At 41.9% G+C, this 18,032-nt stretch overlaps 2 protein-coding genes across 8 annotated transcripts; one reads left to right on the forward strand and one right to left on the reverse strand.

Annotated features, from left to right (window-relative positions):
- Nucleotides 1–268: 268 nt before the first annotated feature.
- LOC121319379 (regulation of nuclear pre-mRNA domain-containing protein 1B-like) lies at nt 269–8,961 on the reverse strand. 7 transcript variants are annotated; one of them, XM_041256771.1, is made up of 7 exons: nt 8,177–8,961; nt 6,925–7,054; nt 6,381–6,520; nt 5,052–5,182; nt 1,689–1,815; nt 1,287–1,462; nt 269–627 (listed from the first exon to the last, which is right to left on the reverse strand). In XM_041256771.1, exons 1-7 carry the CDS (start codon nt 8,325–8,327, stop codon nt 484–486), a joined length of 999 nt encoding a protein of 332 aa, XP_041112705.1. In that variant the 5' UTR covers nt 8,328–8,961; the 3' UTR covers nt 269–483. The 7 variants fall into 7 exon arrangements, with proteins under 7 accessions (XP_041112705.1, XP_041112703.1, XP_041112702.1 ...); XM_041256769.1 differs by having other exon boundaries at nt 5,052–5,185; XM_041256768.1 differs by having other exon boundaries at nt 6,907–7,054.
- Nucleotides 8,962–9,379: 418 nt separating this feature from the next.
- On the forward strand, nt 9,380–16,404 carry tti1 (TELO2 interacting protein 1). Its single transcript, XM_041256772.1, has 8 exons — nt 9,380–9,454; nt 10,015–12,335; nt 12,525–12,686; nt 12,873–13,021; nt 14,408–14,548; nt 14,823–15,027; nt 15,809–15,896; nt 16,218–16,404. Exons 2-8 carry the CDS (start codon nt 10,040–10,042, stop codon nt 16,399–16,401), a joined length of 3,225 nt encoding a protein of 1,074 aa, XP_041112706.1. The 5' UTR covers nt 9,380–9,454; nt 10,015–10,039; the 3' UTR covers nt 16,402–16,404.
- The last annotated feature ends 1,628 nt before the right edge of the window (nt 16,405–18,032 follow it).

An 18,032-nucleotide genomic window follows, 5' to 3' on the forward strand; every position in this document is an offset into this window, starting at 1 on the left:
CCTCTGTTCGACTAAACCAAGAAAAAGAAAAAATACTTAAGTGGATGACAACCTTTACTACCCTTTTTGTGAACAAATATCATGGGCTCAGCTGCCTGCTGACAACATATATAAAAAAAAAAAAAAAAAAAATTTAAAAAAAGATAAAAAAATAATAGGGGGGGGGGGGTGGGGGGGTTCAACGTTCCAGAACAAAAAAACAAGACAAAGGTGTTCTGTTTCCACTTTTCTGGCTGGTGATGCAGGAATCTTTTTTTTTTTTTTGGGGGGGGGGGGGGGGGGGGTTGGTAATTGACCATTCCCTTCTCAGAAACAAATCATTACATGTCGTTCTCCAAGCTACTGTCCTTCATGAGCCATCTTCGCAGTTCACCTCCTAGCTGGATGTGTGAGCCGCTATAAGCCGTCGGTGAGGGCTGCTGCCTGGCGATCTCTGAGGGGAAATGGGCTGGAAGGAGAGTTGCAGAAGTGGGCTGTTCTCAATCAGTTGAAGAGATCTCCAGCGGAGGGCAGAGGTGCCAGACCTCCTGTGACGTTGGGCAGTAGAGAGAGGTCGGGGAGGCTCTGGATGTGTGACTTCAGCTCTTTGCGGACTTGCGTTACCCGGGCTAGCTTCTGCTTGTATTCCTGGAAGAGAATAAACACCCTGTAAACAACTGTTTAAATTGTTGCTAAATTAGGCTCTTGTACTCTAAATCTATTAAAACACCCTACAAATCCACAGCTTTCTTGGTATTGTGCTGCATAGAGACTACCTTCACAGGATCAGAGTGATTTAACAGAGCAAATATAAACAGTTTGAAAGCACTCTGCCATCTCAAGCAGAGTTTGAGAAACTTCAGACTGTTTGTAAATACAACGTCTGGATGAACAAGACTGCAGTAATGAAGATTTTTCTCTCTCAAGCAAGCAGATCCTGGGTTCAGCCAAATGTCTGCTAATTACTGGCTTTGAGACATTCCTGGTCGACTCATTTATGATGTGCTGTTATATTAATCAGAGGTTTGAAGTGACTAATATCATTTTCCACTACAGACTTACCATCAGATCTCAGAAACAGCCAGCGGCCAATTAAGTATTGTAAAATGTTTTACAGAAACCTTTATAGAGGAAGTAGATTCATATATCAGTTTAATGGTTTCTTTTATATTTGTCTTATTACGGCATTTGTACTCATTGAGTGCGCTTCGTTATCATTTTTCTGTATTTGTTTTACTGAATCTGTCCCCAGTGTTACCCTTGCTTTAGAACCCTGCTGAGGGACACAGGATCAGAGCACAACTCACGTCCAGTTTCTTCTCCCGGTCAGCCAGGACCTCCTTCTCGTTCTGGATGTACTCGGTCAGCATGCGAGACAGCTGCCTCCGGTCCTCCAGCTCGGCCGCCAGCCGTCCGTTGTACTCAGCCAGGAGGAGACAGGCCTCGTCCACCGTCTTCGAGAGCTGGTCTGCCGCCTCCTTATCTGGAGGGAAGCACAAGACAACACGCTTTAGATACTGTATATTTCGCTACAGGTTTAACAGGTAACATGACATAATCAACTACTTCAGGGTCTGGATAGAGGTTTAACTTGTTCAATTAAGCAATTTAGAACAGGACTGGAACAAACAGAGCGGAAGGGCCAGCTTTGGACACTGCGAACGCTGCGATGCCTGTGAGGGGCTCTGCTGCCAGCTGGACAGGCTCACCTGTGATTTTCTCCAGCAGAGACACATCCTGCACCTCCTGGGGCAACGAGGCGATCTTCTGTCGGACAGCTGCATCCCCAGAAGCAGCATTCTCCAAGTCCTGCAGAGCCTTGATCAGCTCCTCCGTCTATACCAGGGAGGGAAAGAAAAAATAGGAAGGCTGCTCATACAGTATACGGCAATGTATGGGCATAGCCCACCTAGGAATTATCAAATGTATTAGCACAAGGTGGATTTGTTTTGTTTGTGGGGACGGATTGTGAATTCACACCTACGATGCAGGTGTGTGCATTCACAAATGTTTTCCAATCTCCCGTTTTTCCTGATAATATACTAAAAACAATAATACCAAGGCTATCGGCTTTCTCCAGCACTGAGTAAACCAGGGCTGTCAAACTCCTGCGGCCGTCCAGTTCCTGGACGGCCGCAGTGTCTTCTGGTTTTCGTTCCACCTGCGTTCCCAGTTACTTAAATTGTAGAGACAAAATGATTTTTCGATAGTACGATACATTGTGATTATGAATATTCGTGATAATCGTATCGTGGACATTTTTTAATTATTCGACAACCGTAGAAAACGATAGTCACATACTCACTCAACGTGGCTGGAAGCAGGACAGATGCTTTTCTCTTCAAATATGGGTAAAATCATCGGTGTGTACTAGGGCTGCTACGATTAAATTAAAAATCTATTTTTCGATCGATTCCATTCCTCACTATATAGTGGATATAAATACTGAATTATTGATTCAATAACTACATTTTTGTATCATGCACAGTTAATACAATTAAAGTTTATTAACGAAATTGCACCCAATGCCCTGCTTGCTATTTACAGTATTTCTGCCAGACAAGCAGTGGGCGTGCTGTTCTTTGCCTGCTCATGTATGGCCCTTGGTGACTGTGTAAACAAAAAAAAAAAAAAAAAAAACAACACAACACAAAACAAAAAAAAAAAGCACCACCTTGAGCAGGACGACAGGCTTGTATTCATGGTAAGCAGCCTGTAAATAAATTGAGAACACTGAAGAAAAATGACTGAATACAGTTAGCGCTGCTTTCTAGTTTTAAAATGAACTGCTATATAAAGAATATTTAACAATATTCAACAATGTTAAAAATAAATAAATGATCAGTGATGTTAAATGCAGTTTTGGAGAAAGGATCAGGTAGCGGGTATGAAATTTGTGGTAAGTAAATCAAGTAGTTATTATTACTATTATTATAATTATTATACCAGGATTTCCGCATTGTGTGTTTCACAGATAGTGAAGGTTAGGTGGTATAGTATTAACAAGATGCAATTCATGATGCTGCAGCTGTCACTGAATTAAAACAAAAAATACTTTTTTTTCGTAAACTCATGTCTAGTTTATATAGCTTACATTTCAAAGTACTGTAACCTGTTTGTAATAAATATTTTACTAACACTCCTGCAGTATGCCAAGCTTGCTTTAGGCTTGTTGCGAATGTTATTGTTTTTTTTTCTCCTGACGCTATCCAGGTGTAATTACCCCTCGCATTCAATTGTTGTGCACACGCTTTACTTAGCTGCAATGATATTAATAAAATAACGGTACAGGACGAGGAATGCACCGAAAATGTATAGTGCAATCATCGATATTTACTAGAACGATTATATTTTGTGGCTTAACTGACAGCCCTAGTGTGTACTTTCACTACAAAAAAATATATATAGCAGGGAAATACCATAGGATGTACATCCAATCCGCAGAATGTGGCAAAGGCACAACGAAAGCAGGAACAACTTCAAACATGCCTTTCCGTACTTAGCACCCGGTGGAGTTAAAAGGCGTCAGCAGTCAACAAGCAAGGTCACTTTAATAACAGACATTTTTTTTTTCCCCAGTGTGGCGCCCTCCCTATACTGTCCTCTATTCCACCCTCAATTACCAGTATATGATTTTAATATGTTCATTAAAATGTACAGTGGCTACTATGCCACTAGAAAAACAGGCTACCTCGAATAAAGTTGATAACGGTATTGAAATACGTTTTCTTAAATTATAAATGAAATAACGACAAAAAAAAGTAATAAAAAAATTATATGCATAAAGAACATCATGCCCATACTGCTCTATTCCATACTTACAGGTTGTATATTACAAAATGATTTATTTAATTTTGCAGACTATTTGAAACAGTATTGAGAGTAGTTAGCAGTATGTGTGTAAAGTAAGTACTTTAAATGTATCGAAAGAAATAGACGCTTCATATTATGTAATTATGTACTGTTTCTAAGTAAATTTAAATAAATAAAATGCGTAAATAAAGCAGAAAAAGGAAAAAAAAAAGCTTGCAGTCCCATTTTGACAGACGTAAATAAAGGTGTCACTATTAATAAAGGTAATAAGGACAATTTCATTAAGATTATTTTTCTTCCACCTGTGTGCTTGTGAGTTTTTTAATTCTTGCTAGAATCTTGCTCTTTTTTTAAAGTCTGCAGCTTCCTTGTGTTGCAGACCCTATCCCACAGAGAAAAACAAAGACATACCTTGTTATTTTTTTCATTTTATTCACGTAAAGTAACTGAAAAAACAACAGCTACTATCATGATAATCGTTGTATCGTGAAGGAGTGGTCTCACAACTATTCGTATCGTGGAAATTTTCACCCCTACAAATGTAACACTTCTCTCCAGGTCTCAGAATGTTTCATAGGTCGTGCACCTTGAAGCAAGTGCATTTTTTTAAATCAACTGTAAAAGACCTTGAAATATATCCAATTGAACAAATAACTGGATTGATTGTGTTACTTGAGAGCTTAAGCAGGAATGAAAACCAGAAGACCTTGCGGCCCTCGAGGACTAGCGTTTGACACCGCTGGGGTAAACAGACCGGGAGTTGAACTAATTGTTGCTGACACCTAGTGGTAATAATCCTACAGTGCAATCCAATCCATATTTATTTAAAAAAAAAAAAAAAAAAACAGAAACATCCAAGTCTCACCTACTGTTAACAACTGGGGACACTTCCGAAACAGTTAAATATCCTGCATTGCAACCAGAAATACCATTTCCAATGTATAAATATGCTATTAAAAGTAAGTTTTGTAATTGATGTTGTGTCAGTGCTACGGTTCCTTGTTGCAAGAAGGAGGTGGTACATTATTGCTCTGAATTCAGACTATACAATATGAGATAATGTGGTACAATATCTACTATACAGAACCCAAATTTGACTGAGGTAGGTCTTTCGAGGTCCTCATGAACCAGTCCATACTGCATGTAACTTTGTAATATACTATATAATGAGACTTGGCTTGCGTTTCTGTTTCTGAGCAAGTGATTGAGTCACTGAACAAGAAAAAGCCACTAAGAAAAGTGAGCAGCAGCAGCAATACCAGAAGGGGTGCAGTGGTGTCATTGTCCCGCGGAGAGTAGTGACCCCGGTAATCATCGTCTTCCTCCTCCTCCTCCTCCTCTGCCTCCTGGATCTTTTGGTAGGTGCGCTTGAGGGCTTTCTTCTCCTCCACTGCTGGGAAAGTAAACATTAGCGCCAGAGAAGTCAGGTTATTGTGAGGTGGGACTGCAGCTCCCTTGTCAGATTACACTCCTACTGACACGATTCCTTGTTTAAAAAAAAAGGTCATCAGATTAATCCAACAGTATAAACTAGAGCTTTGCAGGAAAACAAACAAAAAAAAGATTGCACTGGAGTAAACCATTAGCTAAATGTAATCAAACCTCTACCCACTTTACTGCTTCTAATGCTGGTTCACTGCTTCCAGCACGCAAAGGCATTCAACTTGGAGGTTGCATTAAATTAAATGCAGTCACAAAAAACATGGGAATGACGGAAAAGCAGTTTTAACTTTAATTAAAAAAAAAAAACACATCCAAGTCTCACTAACTGCTAACAATTGGGGACATTTCCAGAATAGTTAAATATCTTGCATTGCAAGCATAAAGACCATGTCCAGCTTTTAAAGCTTTTAAAGCTTCCAGGAGGCGTGCCAGGAATGTAGCAGTACAGGCAACTTCCAGGAGAAACCTGTACATTTTGTTCATTAATAGCCCATAAGAAAATGCTTTTAAGCCTTGCCCTTTAGCTTCAACACAGCTGTGAGACAATTACAAAAATAATCCTAAAAGTCCACAAATATTTTCCAATGCGGCAATATTGTTTCGGCACTTAATGCATTGATTTAAGAAAATACTAAGAACTTCCTCCAATGCAGGAGTATATGCATATTCATAATTAATATACAGGGCGATATGATTTCCCAGTAGTTATGAACCATATAAATCTGCAACAACAGATAAGTCTTTGAATTCCAAATATTAAAATGAATACAGACACAGTAAGCATGCAATATGGAGTGCTGTTTGTATTTATTGGGTGGATCCTTCTCATGTTCCTGCACAAGTCTAGTTGCTTTAACCCCTCATCTCCCAGCCTGTGTTTAGCACACTGACGGTGGTGTTCTGAGCAAATCCGGGGGGGGGGGGGGGGGGGGGGGGGTGTGAAATTGCGATTTCCAGTTTTTTGCTACCAGATCAATATTGACCATTATTCAAAATCTAACACATTACATTCATACACCATGCAAAGCTTTGCTGATCATATTGCACCGAGCAAACCAGTCCTGGGACCAAGGGGTTAAAGTGTGACCAACCTTCGATGCGCTTTTCCCGGGTGTGTTTGGTTCGTCGAGCTCCGGGCTGCTTACCCTTGGGCTTCTGCTTGGGGCTGCTGGAGTCCTCGATGGCCAGTTTGAGCTGCTGGATGAAGTCGGCCCCGTACACACTCCTCTCCTGCCAGATAGTCAACAGCCGCTCCAGGTGCTTCTTGCACCCACCATCTGCTTCTCTGAAGGGCAAGAAGACTGCAGGGTCAGCGTCTCACATTCCTGCAAACCAGCCTTGCAATAAAACCACAGCTGTCACCTCATATTTGGCTGGAAGAAGATGCTGCTACTACAAAACCAGCCAAGTTGCAAATGGTAAACAAGCAATATAAAAACAGGCATGTTGAAAAAAAATAAAAATACAACTAACACACAATCTTTATTACAGCAACTCTTTTTTTGCAACTTCATAGAGGTCAACCTCCTCATAATTTGGTCCAACCTTGAGCTGGACCGACTCTGTTAAGAAGACTGTTAATAACACCATTATAGCAATGTATATAAACATTTTCTGAAGGTCAGACCCTTTTGTTAAATGGCCAAGGCTGTCAAGAAGTAAAACTATTACCCCAGTACAGCCCTGTACCTGGACACATGGGAACAAGCATCCACAAGGACCGTCTCAAAATCCCGGGTGAACTCGGGTCCTTTCCTCTTGCTGTTCTGGATCACGTCATTGGCCAGGTAGAGGAAGGTCAGCTTCCGGCTGCTTTTTGCTGAAATAGGGAAAGAGATCATCAGCCTGGTTTAGTTCAGGTACTACAAATAAAACTTAAGAGGCATGTGTGAATTCAACAGCTGGGGTAACTGGAGAAAGTTTGTGGAAGCTTAAAAATCTAAAACCAGTAGGAAACTAAGACAAGACACTCAATTGAAATTAAAAAAAAAAAAAAAAAAAAAAAAAAAACGCCACCTAAAGAGTTACTACCATGACTGAAGACCAAACCGAGAGTAGCAGTATACAACTATTTAGTAATTTAGGTTACCTAATTACCAAGTAATAAACACATGGAAACAGTCTACATTTTAGTCCACCCATAACAATATAAACTGCAATTGCCTTGTACTGGTTACTAGACTACGCTTTGATGCAGATGCACATTTTTTATAAGGATACATCCTAGGAATATTCTAGGTGTTAACACAGAGTGAACACAATATTGTCAGTAAACATTAAATAAGTCAAATAAAACCTTACTGGTCTTAAAGCTGCATTTTCCCACAAACACGTTCAATTGCAGAGACAGTTAATTCACTGGTGTTAACTACACATGTTCTACAGGTTATACTTTGTTACACGTTCTTTTAAAACATCAGGTTTGTTTCAATCCTGCGAAAGAAGTCTTAGCTGTACGTTTTCCTCGTGAGTTTAAATTGCTTGTTATGACATTACTCAAATAGAAGTGCTACGGAACTACTTGCAGCAGGGGTAGGGTATAAAAGTGACTTATCGTCAATGTGCACAGCTCAGAACCATACGCGTTTATTAAAACATATTACAGAGGGCCCACAGAAAGCTTTTATCACAGGCTTACTAAGTAACAGCTTATAATAAATAGGTAAAAACGACTTTTAAAACTTACAGCCATTTTATCAGCAGGAAGCAGCTGGAAATACACGCCTGCCATGACATATGCTAAAGTCAGACTCTTGGTGGTGGCCTCCAGCTAACTGGTGACAACAAATCACTCACACTACCGAGTTAAAAAAAAAAAAAAAGTACTGTCACACTAGGACTTTACTACAAATCTACAACACATGCCTAAGCGTGACTGACTAATCGGAGAAGTATGCACCACTCGTGCAGTTAAAACATGGGCATGTTTTAATCAACTCACCTTTCTTCATTTCTCTGTGCCACACGTTGACTATAGATGACGAGTGCTTGCGGTGATGGATTATCCACAGCGAGAGGGTCTGCACGCTCTGCTGCGAGTTACTGAGTTCTGATAACTTCTTCTCCAGCGCCGATTCCGAGAACGAAGACATTTTCTGTCTCCCTTGACGTTACCGAAGCCTGTCGCCTCTTGATTTACTGATATTATTCACTGGATTAAGATCTCACTCTACACTAGTGTGTGGTTATCATCAGTGATCAACTCGCCCTGCCAGCGCTGACTCGCCCCCAGTGCCCTATCTCTAATCCTTAGCTAGGGTGCAATTCCTAAATAATTTGAGTTATCAGCTATTAACCGCAGATACTGTTTCACCACTGTATATAATTACAACGGAGATACTAATAAACAGCACCCTTGCACGTTACAAACTGTAAACACGTAAACATACAAAAGTTACGAAAATCATAAATATTGTACTAATCTCAATTTTCTCTCAAAGCATCCCTATTTAAGCTTATCTCTTAGGCTACGATCTTATTCCGTGTGGCAAGGAAACTCACAACAAGACAACAAACACCTAGGCTGCAGAGTGCTATACTACTGCTGTCGACTCAAAACTCTGGAGCACAAACATGCCGAGTTTACCAAAATCCCGTTATCCCGCAACCCAGGTCTTTTGGTTCTTTGCGTTGTTACCCCTTCTTTTCTGCTACTGTAATAATTTTGTAGTGCAAACAAACACCTGCAACTGTTGCCAAGATGGCCGAGTGACCTTTTACCTTGGGTTCAAAGAGCAAATGAACACACGTGGTCGGGAAGACAGAATCATAATTTTAAATGATGATGATTATTATTATTATTTTTTTTTTATTTGAAACTATATATATAAAAATCAATATATGTTTTAATTAAGTTTGAACTTTGGTGTGAATATTTTACACACACACATATACTATAAAATTCGTGGCTAGTACAAATATAATTTACTTCAACGCGTGTACAATTAAAATACCTTTTATAATTAATTCACTGTACCTAAGTTAACTATAATTTGTGAAACCAAATATATTGCACTAAGAAACGCTTGCATTATGCAGGTATGCTTTTTAAAAAACAAAACCGAACAGCTGAGCGCTGTGTGGGATATGAATTCGGCCAATGGTACTACCTGTCGCTTTGAGATGACGTAAACAGACTCCCTGGCAGAGGGCTATCTTTCTAAGCAGCCATGCTACTCGCACTGTCGAGAGACTTATTCAAGACATGCCACCAGTAAAGGTAATTGTTTTTTTTTTCAAGCTTGTGTTGGTCGGGTCGCATTAATATATGTAACGACAGACAAGGCAGAATATAGTGAATATTTAGGATGTTTTAACCGTAACATACGGCGTGTTTTTAGTTTCGATTACTGGCAAGGCTTTTGGGTTTGCAGCTTCATCTTCAGAGACCAACGAGGTTAAAATACAACTAGGCTACAATGCCCTGTAATTTCTCGTTTACTATGTTTGTCACCCTCTTGACAATTCACATTGTTCTGGACACACTGAAATAAAGTGTCATGGTTCTTAATGAAGTTGTTCCAGTAGCTACGACGTCAGTGAGGTCTTGATGCTTTATATTGAATAATGATTAAATAAGAATATATTGATTATCCATGTGCCCATAAAGTATGATAGAGTAAAGCGTAATAATTATATCCGTTATCAAAAACCCCAAATCTGCACAGTGGGTACATATTGATAATTACTTTTTAAATATAGTCAATCATTAGAGCCTGTGTTATAAAATGAATAAGTTAGTGGTTGTTGAGAAGTGACTCCCCATTGACTGTCTTACAGGAGGCTCTTCCTGACCTGGAGCAGCATGCTGAACATGGCAGTGATTGATGACCCCAGGGAGGCTTTCAGCTCCCTGCGGCCGGTGTGCGTGCTTCTGACACGAGAGCCCACGGTGCGCAATGTGGAGCTCCTGCGCACCCAGCTGCAGGGGCTCAGCGACTCCGCCCTGCAACAGCTGCAGGAGTACATCCTCTTCCCTCTGCGCTTCGCCCTCAAGACCCCTGGCCCCAAAAAGGACAGCCAGGTTCTGGCTGTGGTGGAGTGCATCGCTCACGTCCTCTCCAGCACGTGTGTACAGAGCTGGGAACTGCTCCGGGACCTCTTCTCTGAGCTCTGCGTCTGTCTTTGCTCCCCCTTGAACCCCGGAAAGCCAGCCCTGGTGTCGGAGGAATTGAAGACGGCCGTCGTGCAGGCTCTTGATGCGCTGCTGCACGCAGCCTATGGTGACATTGTTCTCCATTTGTATGAGCCCCCCATGATGCCTGCGTTAGGACTTGCCATTTCTTTGTTGTTAGAACTAGGCGAGCATGAAAAGTCAAGGAAGCTGCAGACGGCAGCCTTGAAGTGTCTCCAGGTTTTGCTTCTGCAGTGCGACTGCCCGCAGCTTCACAGGTCAATGAAAGAGGAGGAGGAAAGGATGCTTGCAAGGACCTTTGCCTCCTTCTTACCAGGGATCACTCAAGGCCTGTCCAGGGTTGTTACTGGGGATGTTAAACAAGGCCATGCAGTGACAGTAAGTGCTATGAGAGTTTGGTTCAAAGCTGTAGGCCTGGTAATGGATGAAAAGCAGCTTTCAGAGGAGAAGGTCAAGGAGAAGCCTGTGGTTGAGCTCGGTAGAGTTGGGGAACTCATGGTAAAGAGGACCAAGGAATGGGTGAAAGACACAGGAAGCAAGCTGGTTATTCTTTTAAAAAAGATGCTTGGTTGTTCTTTAGGCCACCAGCATTGGAAAGTTAGAATGGAAGTGGTTGAACTCTCAGGCTATCTCCTATCCAGGTGTCATGGGACCCTAGTGGACTCTATCAGTCCCCTTTTGGAGGCTTTAGTTGGTCTGGTGAATGACGAGAGCTCAGAGGTCAGGGCTAGATGTGATGAGGTGTTGAAGTCCATGGCTGAAGAGAACCTGATTGGTAGAAACCGGGCATTTATCGATATTTTGTCCGAAAATCTGCACTCTTTAACCACCTCCTTGCCGCGACTGATGAGGACCGCAGACGACCAGGACAAACTGTCCACGCTGAACCTCTTCTTGGGCTATCTGAAGATTCTGGGGCCAAGAGTATCGGCTGTTTTGAATTCAGCCCCTCACCTCCAACGCATCTCTAAAGCACTGATGCAGGTTTTAGAGATGGACGTGACCGATGTCAGGATAGTGGAAGAACGTTGTTTTCACAGTGAATCCCCCAGCGAGCAACATACTGAACTTCTAGTAATGGCGACTCAGAAAAAGTACTTCCGATACTTTACAGACGAGAGGATATTTGCATTGCTCCGACAACTCTGCAGGGTGCTTGGCTACTATGGAGACCTCTACCTGTTGGTGGACCACTTTGTGGACCTGTATCGTGAGTCAGTGGTCTATAGAAAACAGGCTGCATTGGTCCTCAACGAACTCATTGCTGGTGCTGCTGGGATCAATTTGGAGACGTTGGTGGAACAAAAGGATCTAGTAGGCCAAGAGAACTTGAAGGCAGCGGTTACGTCTGTTACTGAAGAATACACAAGCCTGGTCAACTGGCATTTAGTCACCACTAGTGTGGAGTCAGAGCAGGGAGATAGCACTGCATTTAGCCAGTCGAGGTTGCTCTCGATCAGCGTAAGTGCGAACACTGATTATCTGAAATCTTCAGCAGGCTTGAACCCAACAATCGGTCTGATGAATAGCAATATCTGGCAGATCTGTATCCAGCTGGAAGGGATTGGCTGTTTCGCACTTGCCCTAGGGCCACAGTTCCGTCTGCTCTTGATCACAGCCTTGTACCCCGTGCTGGAAAAAGCAGGGGATGAAACCCTGCTGATTAGCCAGGCAGCTTTGGGAGCCATGAGGGACATCTGCAAAGGCTGCGGCTATAACTCTCTGAAAGACCTCATCAACCAGAACTCGGACTATCTGGTGAATGATATTTCCTTGAACCTGCAGAGGCTGAGCCAGCACCCGAACACTCCCCGGGTTCTCAGCGTGATGATCAGCAACTCGGATGCCAGCCTGCTTCCGCTGGTGGTGGATGTCGTTCAAGACGTGCTGATGGCCTTGGACCACTGTTATGACGAGAGGGCACCCGTATTCTGTGTAGTTTTACATTCACTTATAGGGGCATTCGGTAAGTGGTCGTCCCCCCCCCCATTAAAAAGGCATAAAAATATCTTATTAAGATGAGGGTCTTATCAAGCCAAACCATCAGGTTAAGCCAATGTGAAGTGTAAAGCTCTTTCTAGATTCTTGCTTCTATACTAAGGAAACCTGCTTGTTTTCCTGCGGTGACTTCTCCGGACCTGTCTTCTGAGAGCAGTACGGTGGTTCCCATCTGAGACGAGCAACAGGAATGAATGCAGAAACCCGGGTGGAGAGATGGACTTGGCAGAGGAGATGACGAGGTTTCTCCTGGACTATCACAGGCAGAGGCAGCTGGCAGAGGGCAACGCTGCAGAAGAGGAAGAGCTGGAGGATACAGGTTGGTGCTTCATCAGTAAACTTCGTAAGAGGTTGTAAGCTCTTCGTAAGGGGTTGTGTGAGGGCCAGTTGGATTTCTGAGACTCGTATTAGTGAGAGATTTTTAAAGCCTTTCCTATTACCCCTTTTAAAAGTTGTCATACTGCATTTTTACACATGCTTCTACTAATTGGATCTTGTTTTGTAGAAATGCCGCCCTCGGCTCCGGAGCCTGATGATAGTGAGGAAGGTCCTGCCGTGAAACCTGAACTGCCCCCTCACATCAGTATTGCCAAGGAGGTGATGGAGAGGTGCATCCACCTCCTGTCAGACAAGAGTCTGCGTCTCCGGCTCAAGGTAAGAACATAAGAACATAAGAAAGTTTACAAATGAGAGAAGGCCATTCGGCCCATCTTGCTCGTTTGGTTGTTAGTAGCTTATTGATCCCAGAATCTCATCAAGCAGCTTCTTGAAGGATCCCAGGGTATCAGCTTCAACAACACTACTGGGGAGTTGATTCCAGACACTCACGATTCTGTGTGTAAAAAAAGTGCCTCCTTTTTTCTGTTCTGAATGCCCTTTTGTCTAATCTCCATTTGTGACCCCTGGTCCTTGTTTCTTTTTTTCAGGTCGAAAAAGTCCCTTGGGTCAACATTGTCAACACCTTTTAGAATTTTTAATGCTTGAATTAGGTCGCCATGTAGTCTTCTTTGTTCAAGACTGAACAGATTCAATTCTTTTAGCCTGTCTGCATATGACATGCTGTTCTTTGCACTCTTTCTAGAGCAGCAATATCTTTTTTATAGCGAGGTGACCAGAACTGAACACAATATTCAAGATGAGGTCTTACTAATGCATTGTATAGTTTTAACATTACTTTCCTTGATTTAAATTCAACACTTTTCACAATGTATCCGAGCATCTTGTTGGCCTTTTTTATAGCTTTCCCACATTGTCTAGATGAAGACATTTCTGAGTCAACAAAAACTCCTAGGTCTTTTTCATAGATTCCTTCTCCAATTTCAGTGTCTCGCATATGATATTTATAATGCACATTTTTATTTCCTGCATGCAGTACCTTACACTTTTCTCTATTAAAAGTAATTTGCCATGTGTCTGCCCAGTTCTGAATCTTGTCTAGATCATTTTGAATGACCTTTGCTGCTGCAACAGTGTTTGCCACTCCTCCTATTTTTGTGTCGTCTGCAAATTTAACAAGTTTGCTTACTATACCAGAATCTAAATCATTAATGTAGATTAAGAATAGCAGAGGACCTAATACTGATCTCTGTGGTACTCCACTCTGAGGTTTCTCCTTTAATCAGTACCTTCTGTTTTCTGCATGTTAACCACTCCCTAATCTGTGTACATGTGTTTCCTTGAATCCCTACTGCGTTCAATTTGAGAATTAATCTTTTATGCAGGACTTTGTCAAAAGCTTTCTGGAAATCTAAGTAAACCATGTCATATGCTTTGCAATTACCCATTATCGATGTTGCATCGTAATATAGCAGCACTAAACGGTGCATGGAAGGAATCAAACCTGCTACCAAACTGAGATGTTTAAATAAGGAGCTGTAATTACTCTGCAGAATTACACATAAAAAAAAACAAACATTGGAACTACACTCTTTCCATCATATCACCCGATCTCATGATTTCCAGCATGCCACTGCGGTTAAATGGTCTAGATAAGCTGGTTAGGACCACAGTGGCAGTTTCGTGACTGTGTGGGTCTTGCAGGTTCTGGACGTGCTGGAGCTGTGTGTGACAGTGCTGCAAAGCCACAAGAATGAACTGCTCCCTATGGCTCACCGCGCGTGGCCCCCGCTTGTGCAGAGACTGACTAATGATGATCCACTGGCGGTGCTCAGAGCTTTCAAGGTACATTGGTTTTACAGCTGGTAAACACTTCAGAATCATAGTAAAGAGTCTTTTATGAACAGGTTTTACTTGTGAGGGAATCAATTTAAACCACAGATCACAAAAAAAACAAAAAAACAACCATGGAGTTTCACAAAAGCTTAAATTGTGATATTCATTTGGGTTCTGGGCATTTTGGCACTGTCCTAGTTTATATTTTTATCGTATCATTGTACAGTACTATCATTTTTTTTTTTTTTTCCCATGTTGTGACCTGTGTGTGTTTGTGCCCTAGGTGTTGTGTACTCTTGGGGAGACGTGTGGGGATTTCCTCAGAAGGAGGGTGTCTAAAGATGTGCTCCCCAGATTGACAGGCTCTCTGGTAAAGCAGGCTCCAGTGAGTGCCAAGGCCGGGCCCGTCTACACCCACACCCTGGCCTACAAGTTGCAGCTGGCAGTCCTGCAGGGGCTGGGGGCTCTGTGCTGCCGACTGGACTTGGGTAAGGAGGCGGCTGAACTGCACTGTGCACTGTGGGGTGCTCTGTTGAATCCCATTGAGAATCAGTATTGCCTGCTCAAAACCCTCAGCACTGAGCATTTAATGAGACTTCATGTGCTGTTTTAACAACCCAAGCATAAACACGCAGATGGGATTGGTCAGACTGCAGCACCACACGATACAGTTGTGAACTTTGTTTTGTTTATCTATGTATGGTATTGGAAAATCTCACATTTTTATTTACTGTTATTGCCACCAGGTGGCAGCCTTAGCTAAAGTTATAATATTGCATATAAATCGTTCCTAACATTTAATTTCTTTTTATCAATATTTGTTATGCTTCCTAACAGTTGCAATTTACAGGGGTGGAAATAATATTGTGTAGCAGTTTTTTTTTTTTTTTTTGGACAATTCCACCAGTGTATACTTACTGTACTGGGACTGTGTCTTTTATACTATTGCAGGGATGGTAATAAGACCCCTGTTGCATAGCAGTTTCACCCATTTCAGGTTTTACTTGGCATGATTAGCCACAGTGTACAGGAAATAAACTCAGGTGTGTCTTATTAAACTCAGTAAAACCAGGAAAGGATGAAACTGCTTTGCAGTGGGAGTCTTATTTCCATTTCTGAAGTTACACTGAAATAGTAAGCATAGCAAATTATGATCTAAGCAGAAGTACCAACAGAGAGATACAGATCAACATTGTAATAGGAAGCTTATGAAGAAAGTATTACCTGTAAACCTGGATTTCGACCGTGTTGCTTTCTCTGCTCTTTCAGCGGATGCTGAATTTGATGTTGTCTCAGATGCCTGCCTGCCCTATCTCAGCTGCAGACAGCCTCCTAAACTGCAAGAGGCCTGTGTTAGGTAACACACTTTGAGATGAACCTAACTGTGAACCCCTTGTGTGTCAACTAGGATTTTGTAGTGATGTGGAAAAGAACACTCGCTGCAGGGAAAACAGCACAGGTCATATAGAGGTGCTGCAGCTGATGTGAAAGCAGTTGTGTTAGCTGCCTGTTACGGTCACATTCGCATCGAGGAGCACTTCTATTGTTGAGATGGTTTGGGTGTTTCCTGTACAGCAGCACTGTGTCAGTGATAGTGCGCTATTCCAACCTACATTTCCTAGACAGGGTTGTCCAGTCACGGTATCTAATTCTGTATTTTTTTCAATTTATTCTACAGTGTTTTCCAGCATCTAATCCAGGTTGACCCGGACTCAGTCTGGCTCACCCTGAACGAACTTTATTGCCCAAACTCGTATGAACCAAAGCACTCGAGTCTGCATGAGGTCCAGCTGAGCGGCATGGGGATACAGAGGAACGAGTTCACCGAGAACATCCTGAAGCTACTGGAGGAGATGCAGTGAATCATCTGGAGGGCTCCTACAGCCCAGGACAAGGAATAGAGGCCAGGCAGGGAAGCAGGTCCCAGGGCTTGGTTTTTGGGTGCTGTTGGGGAGTCAACAGTTCCTACTAGTTGGAATTAGGCACTAAACCCTCTTACCATCTTTCACCCAGAGAGCTGCAAAACAGCAGCAATCTTCATTGTGCAGTACTGGGAGGGGTTAGGCTATTACATCCTCCAATACAAAAACAGGCCTTTTAGGAAGTAAACACTTTTTTTATAAGATTCGTTTGCCGGGAGTTTTGTGTGCTGTTCATGCCACTGCAAATGGGCCCTGCTGCCATGTGTGTGTCCCATTCAAGTATTCAGTAATGCAGTAGAGGCCATGCATGGGATGGATTTTGGTATTCCATATGAAATGTTAAAGTCTTTGATATGTTTTGTTCAGGTAAACAAAGGACTTGTAACTAAAATATTTGTTATGACTGGTATGAACTGTTTTTAGATGAGTTTTGTACCTTTTACAGGTTATTTTATTGCAGCTACGATCCCCTTTCATTTCTCACCGCATCCAACCAAAACCATACAATATGCCCCAAACAAACCGAGAAGGCCTCTGCACCCCTACAAAAATGAGCCCTTTCTGCCCTGGCCCACAGTTATAAAATCACATCTTGCTCCAGCTTCTGTCAAACATGGCACAGTTTGTAGGTGGAAGTATCAGTTGTAATGTTCTACCGTATTTAATAATCACAATTAAAAACATAAATAGTAAAATGAATAAACCCTGGCTAAGCCCTTCCTGATACCATGTATTTGTTTCCAGTAAGAAAGCCTGCTTACCTCCAGCAGTAGACTGCTCTTGCTTTCGTTCTTAAGCACCGAAGCAAAGTTAATTCACTTGCTTCACTGCTTGCATGTCTTTCACTCAGCCTCCTGTAAATCCACAGCATTGAATTCAGTTCGTACAGGCTCTGCAAGATGAGCTCCAATGGCAGCGACTACAGGAAGATTCATCTGCAGCAGAAGACCCTTCAGTGTGTTATTGTCAGGTCTGGTCCAAATAGCTAAATGAGTGTAGTATTGTGGAATCAATGGGCTACATCTGAGGTCTGGCCAACAGCAAAATAACAAGGGACTGTTGAAGGTTTTTTTTTTTTTTTTTTTTTTTTTTTTTTTTCTCTCTGTTGATTGTTCTTGTGTTCGGGGACCAGGGTTCCTGATTGCAAAGCCAACACTCCTGGAGTTACTGAAATAATATTTTTGCAGCCTTTTCCTTGGGTGAAATATAGTTTGATAAAGCACACTAGGAGGCAACAGTGGTGTGGAACAGGAATTCAGGCTTTGTGAATGTCTGTTTTCTCTGGTGGGTTTCGAGGGATTACAATTGGAGTGGGGATAACGCTAAAGCCCATCTTCTAGTAGAATTGTTCATGAATCATGGTATACATACAGAATTGTACCATTTTCGTAAAGACATGATTGACACATTTTCTTTTTAATATTAGGATAAAGATTACATAAGATTATATACTGTATTGTACATTTACATAAATAAACAGTATTGAAGAAAGAAAACCCTGTCACCCAAAATATAACAGGCTGTTTTTATAATTTTTTTATTGTGAGGCATCGCTGATTTAAGTTCAATAA

Source organism: Polyodon spathula, chromosome 8 (assembly GCF_017654505.1).
Source record: "Polyodon spathula isolate WHYD16114869_AA chromosome 8, ASM1765450v1, whole genome shotgun sequence".
Taxonomy (NCBI): domain Eukaryota; kingdom Metazoa; phylum Chordata; class Actinopteri; order Acipenseriformes; family Polyodontidae; genus Polyodon; species Polyodon spathula.

Bases quoted from the DNA above. Each gene is read 5' to 3' on its own strand.
- LOC121319379 (XM_041256764.1), bottom strand. From the start codon at position 8,327: ATGTCTTCGTTCTCGGAATCGGCGCTGGAGAAGAAGTTATCAGAACTC. The intron at 7,055-8,176 runs GTGAGTTGATTA...TCCCTATTTCAG, and splicing joins GCACAGAGAAATGAAGAAAG to CAAAAAGCAGCCGGAAGCTG. The intron at 1,816-5,051 runs GTATTGCTGCTG...TCCCTGGTATAG, and splicing joins ACACCACTGCACCCCTTCTG to ACGGAGGAGCTGATCAAGGC.
- tti1 (XM_041256772.1), top strand. From the start codon at position 10,040: ATGCTGAACATGGCAGTGATTGATGACCCCAGGGAGGCTTTCAGCTCC. The intron at 13,022-14,407 runs GTAAGAACATAA...TGGGTCTTGCAG, and splicing joins GTCTGCGTCTCCGGCTCAAG to GTTCTGGACGTGCTGGAGCT. The intron at 14,549-14,822 runs GTACATTGGTTT...TTTGTGCCCTAG, and splicing joins CGGTGCTCAGAGCTTTCAAG to GTGTTGTGTACTCTTGGGGA.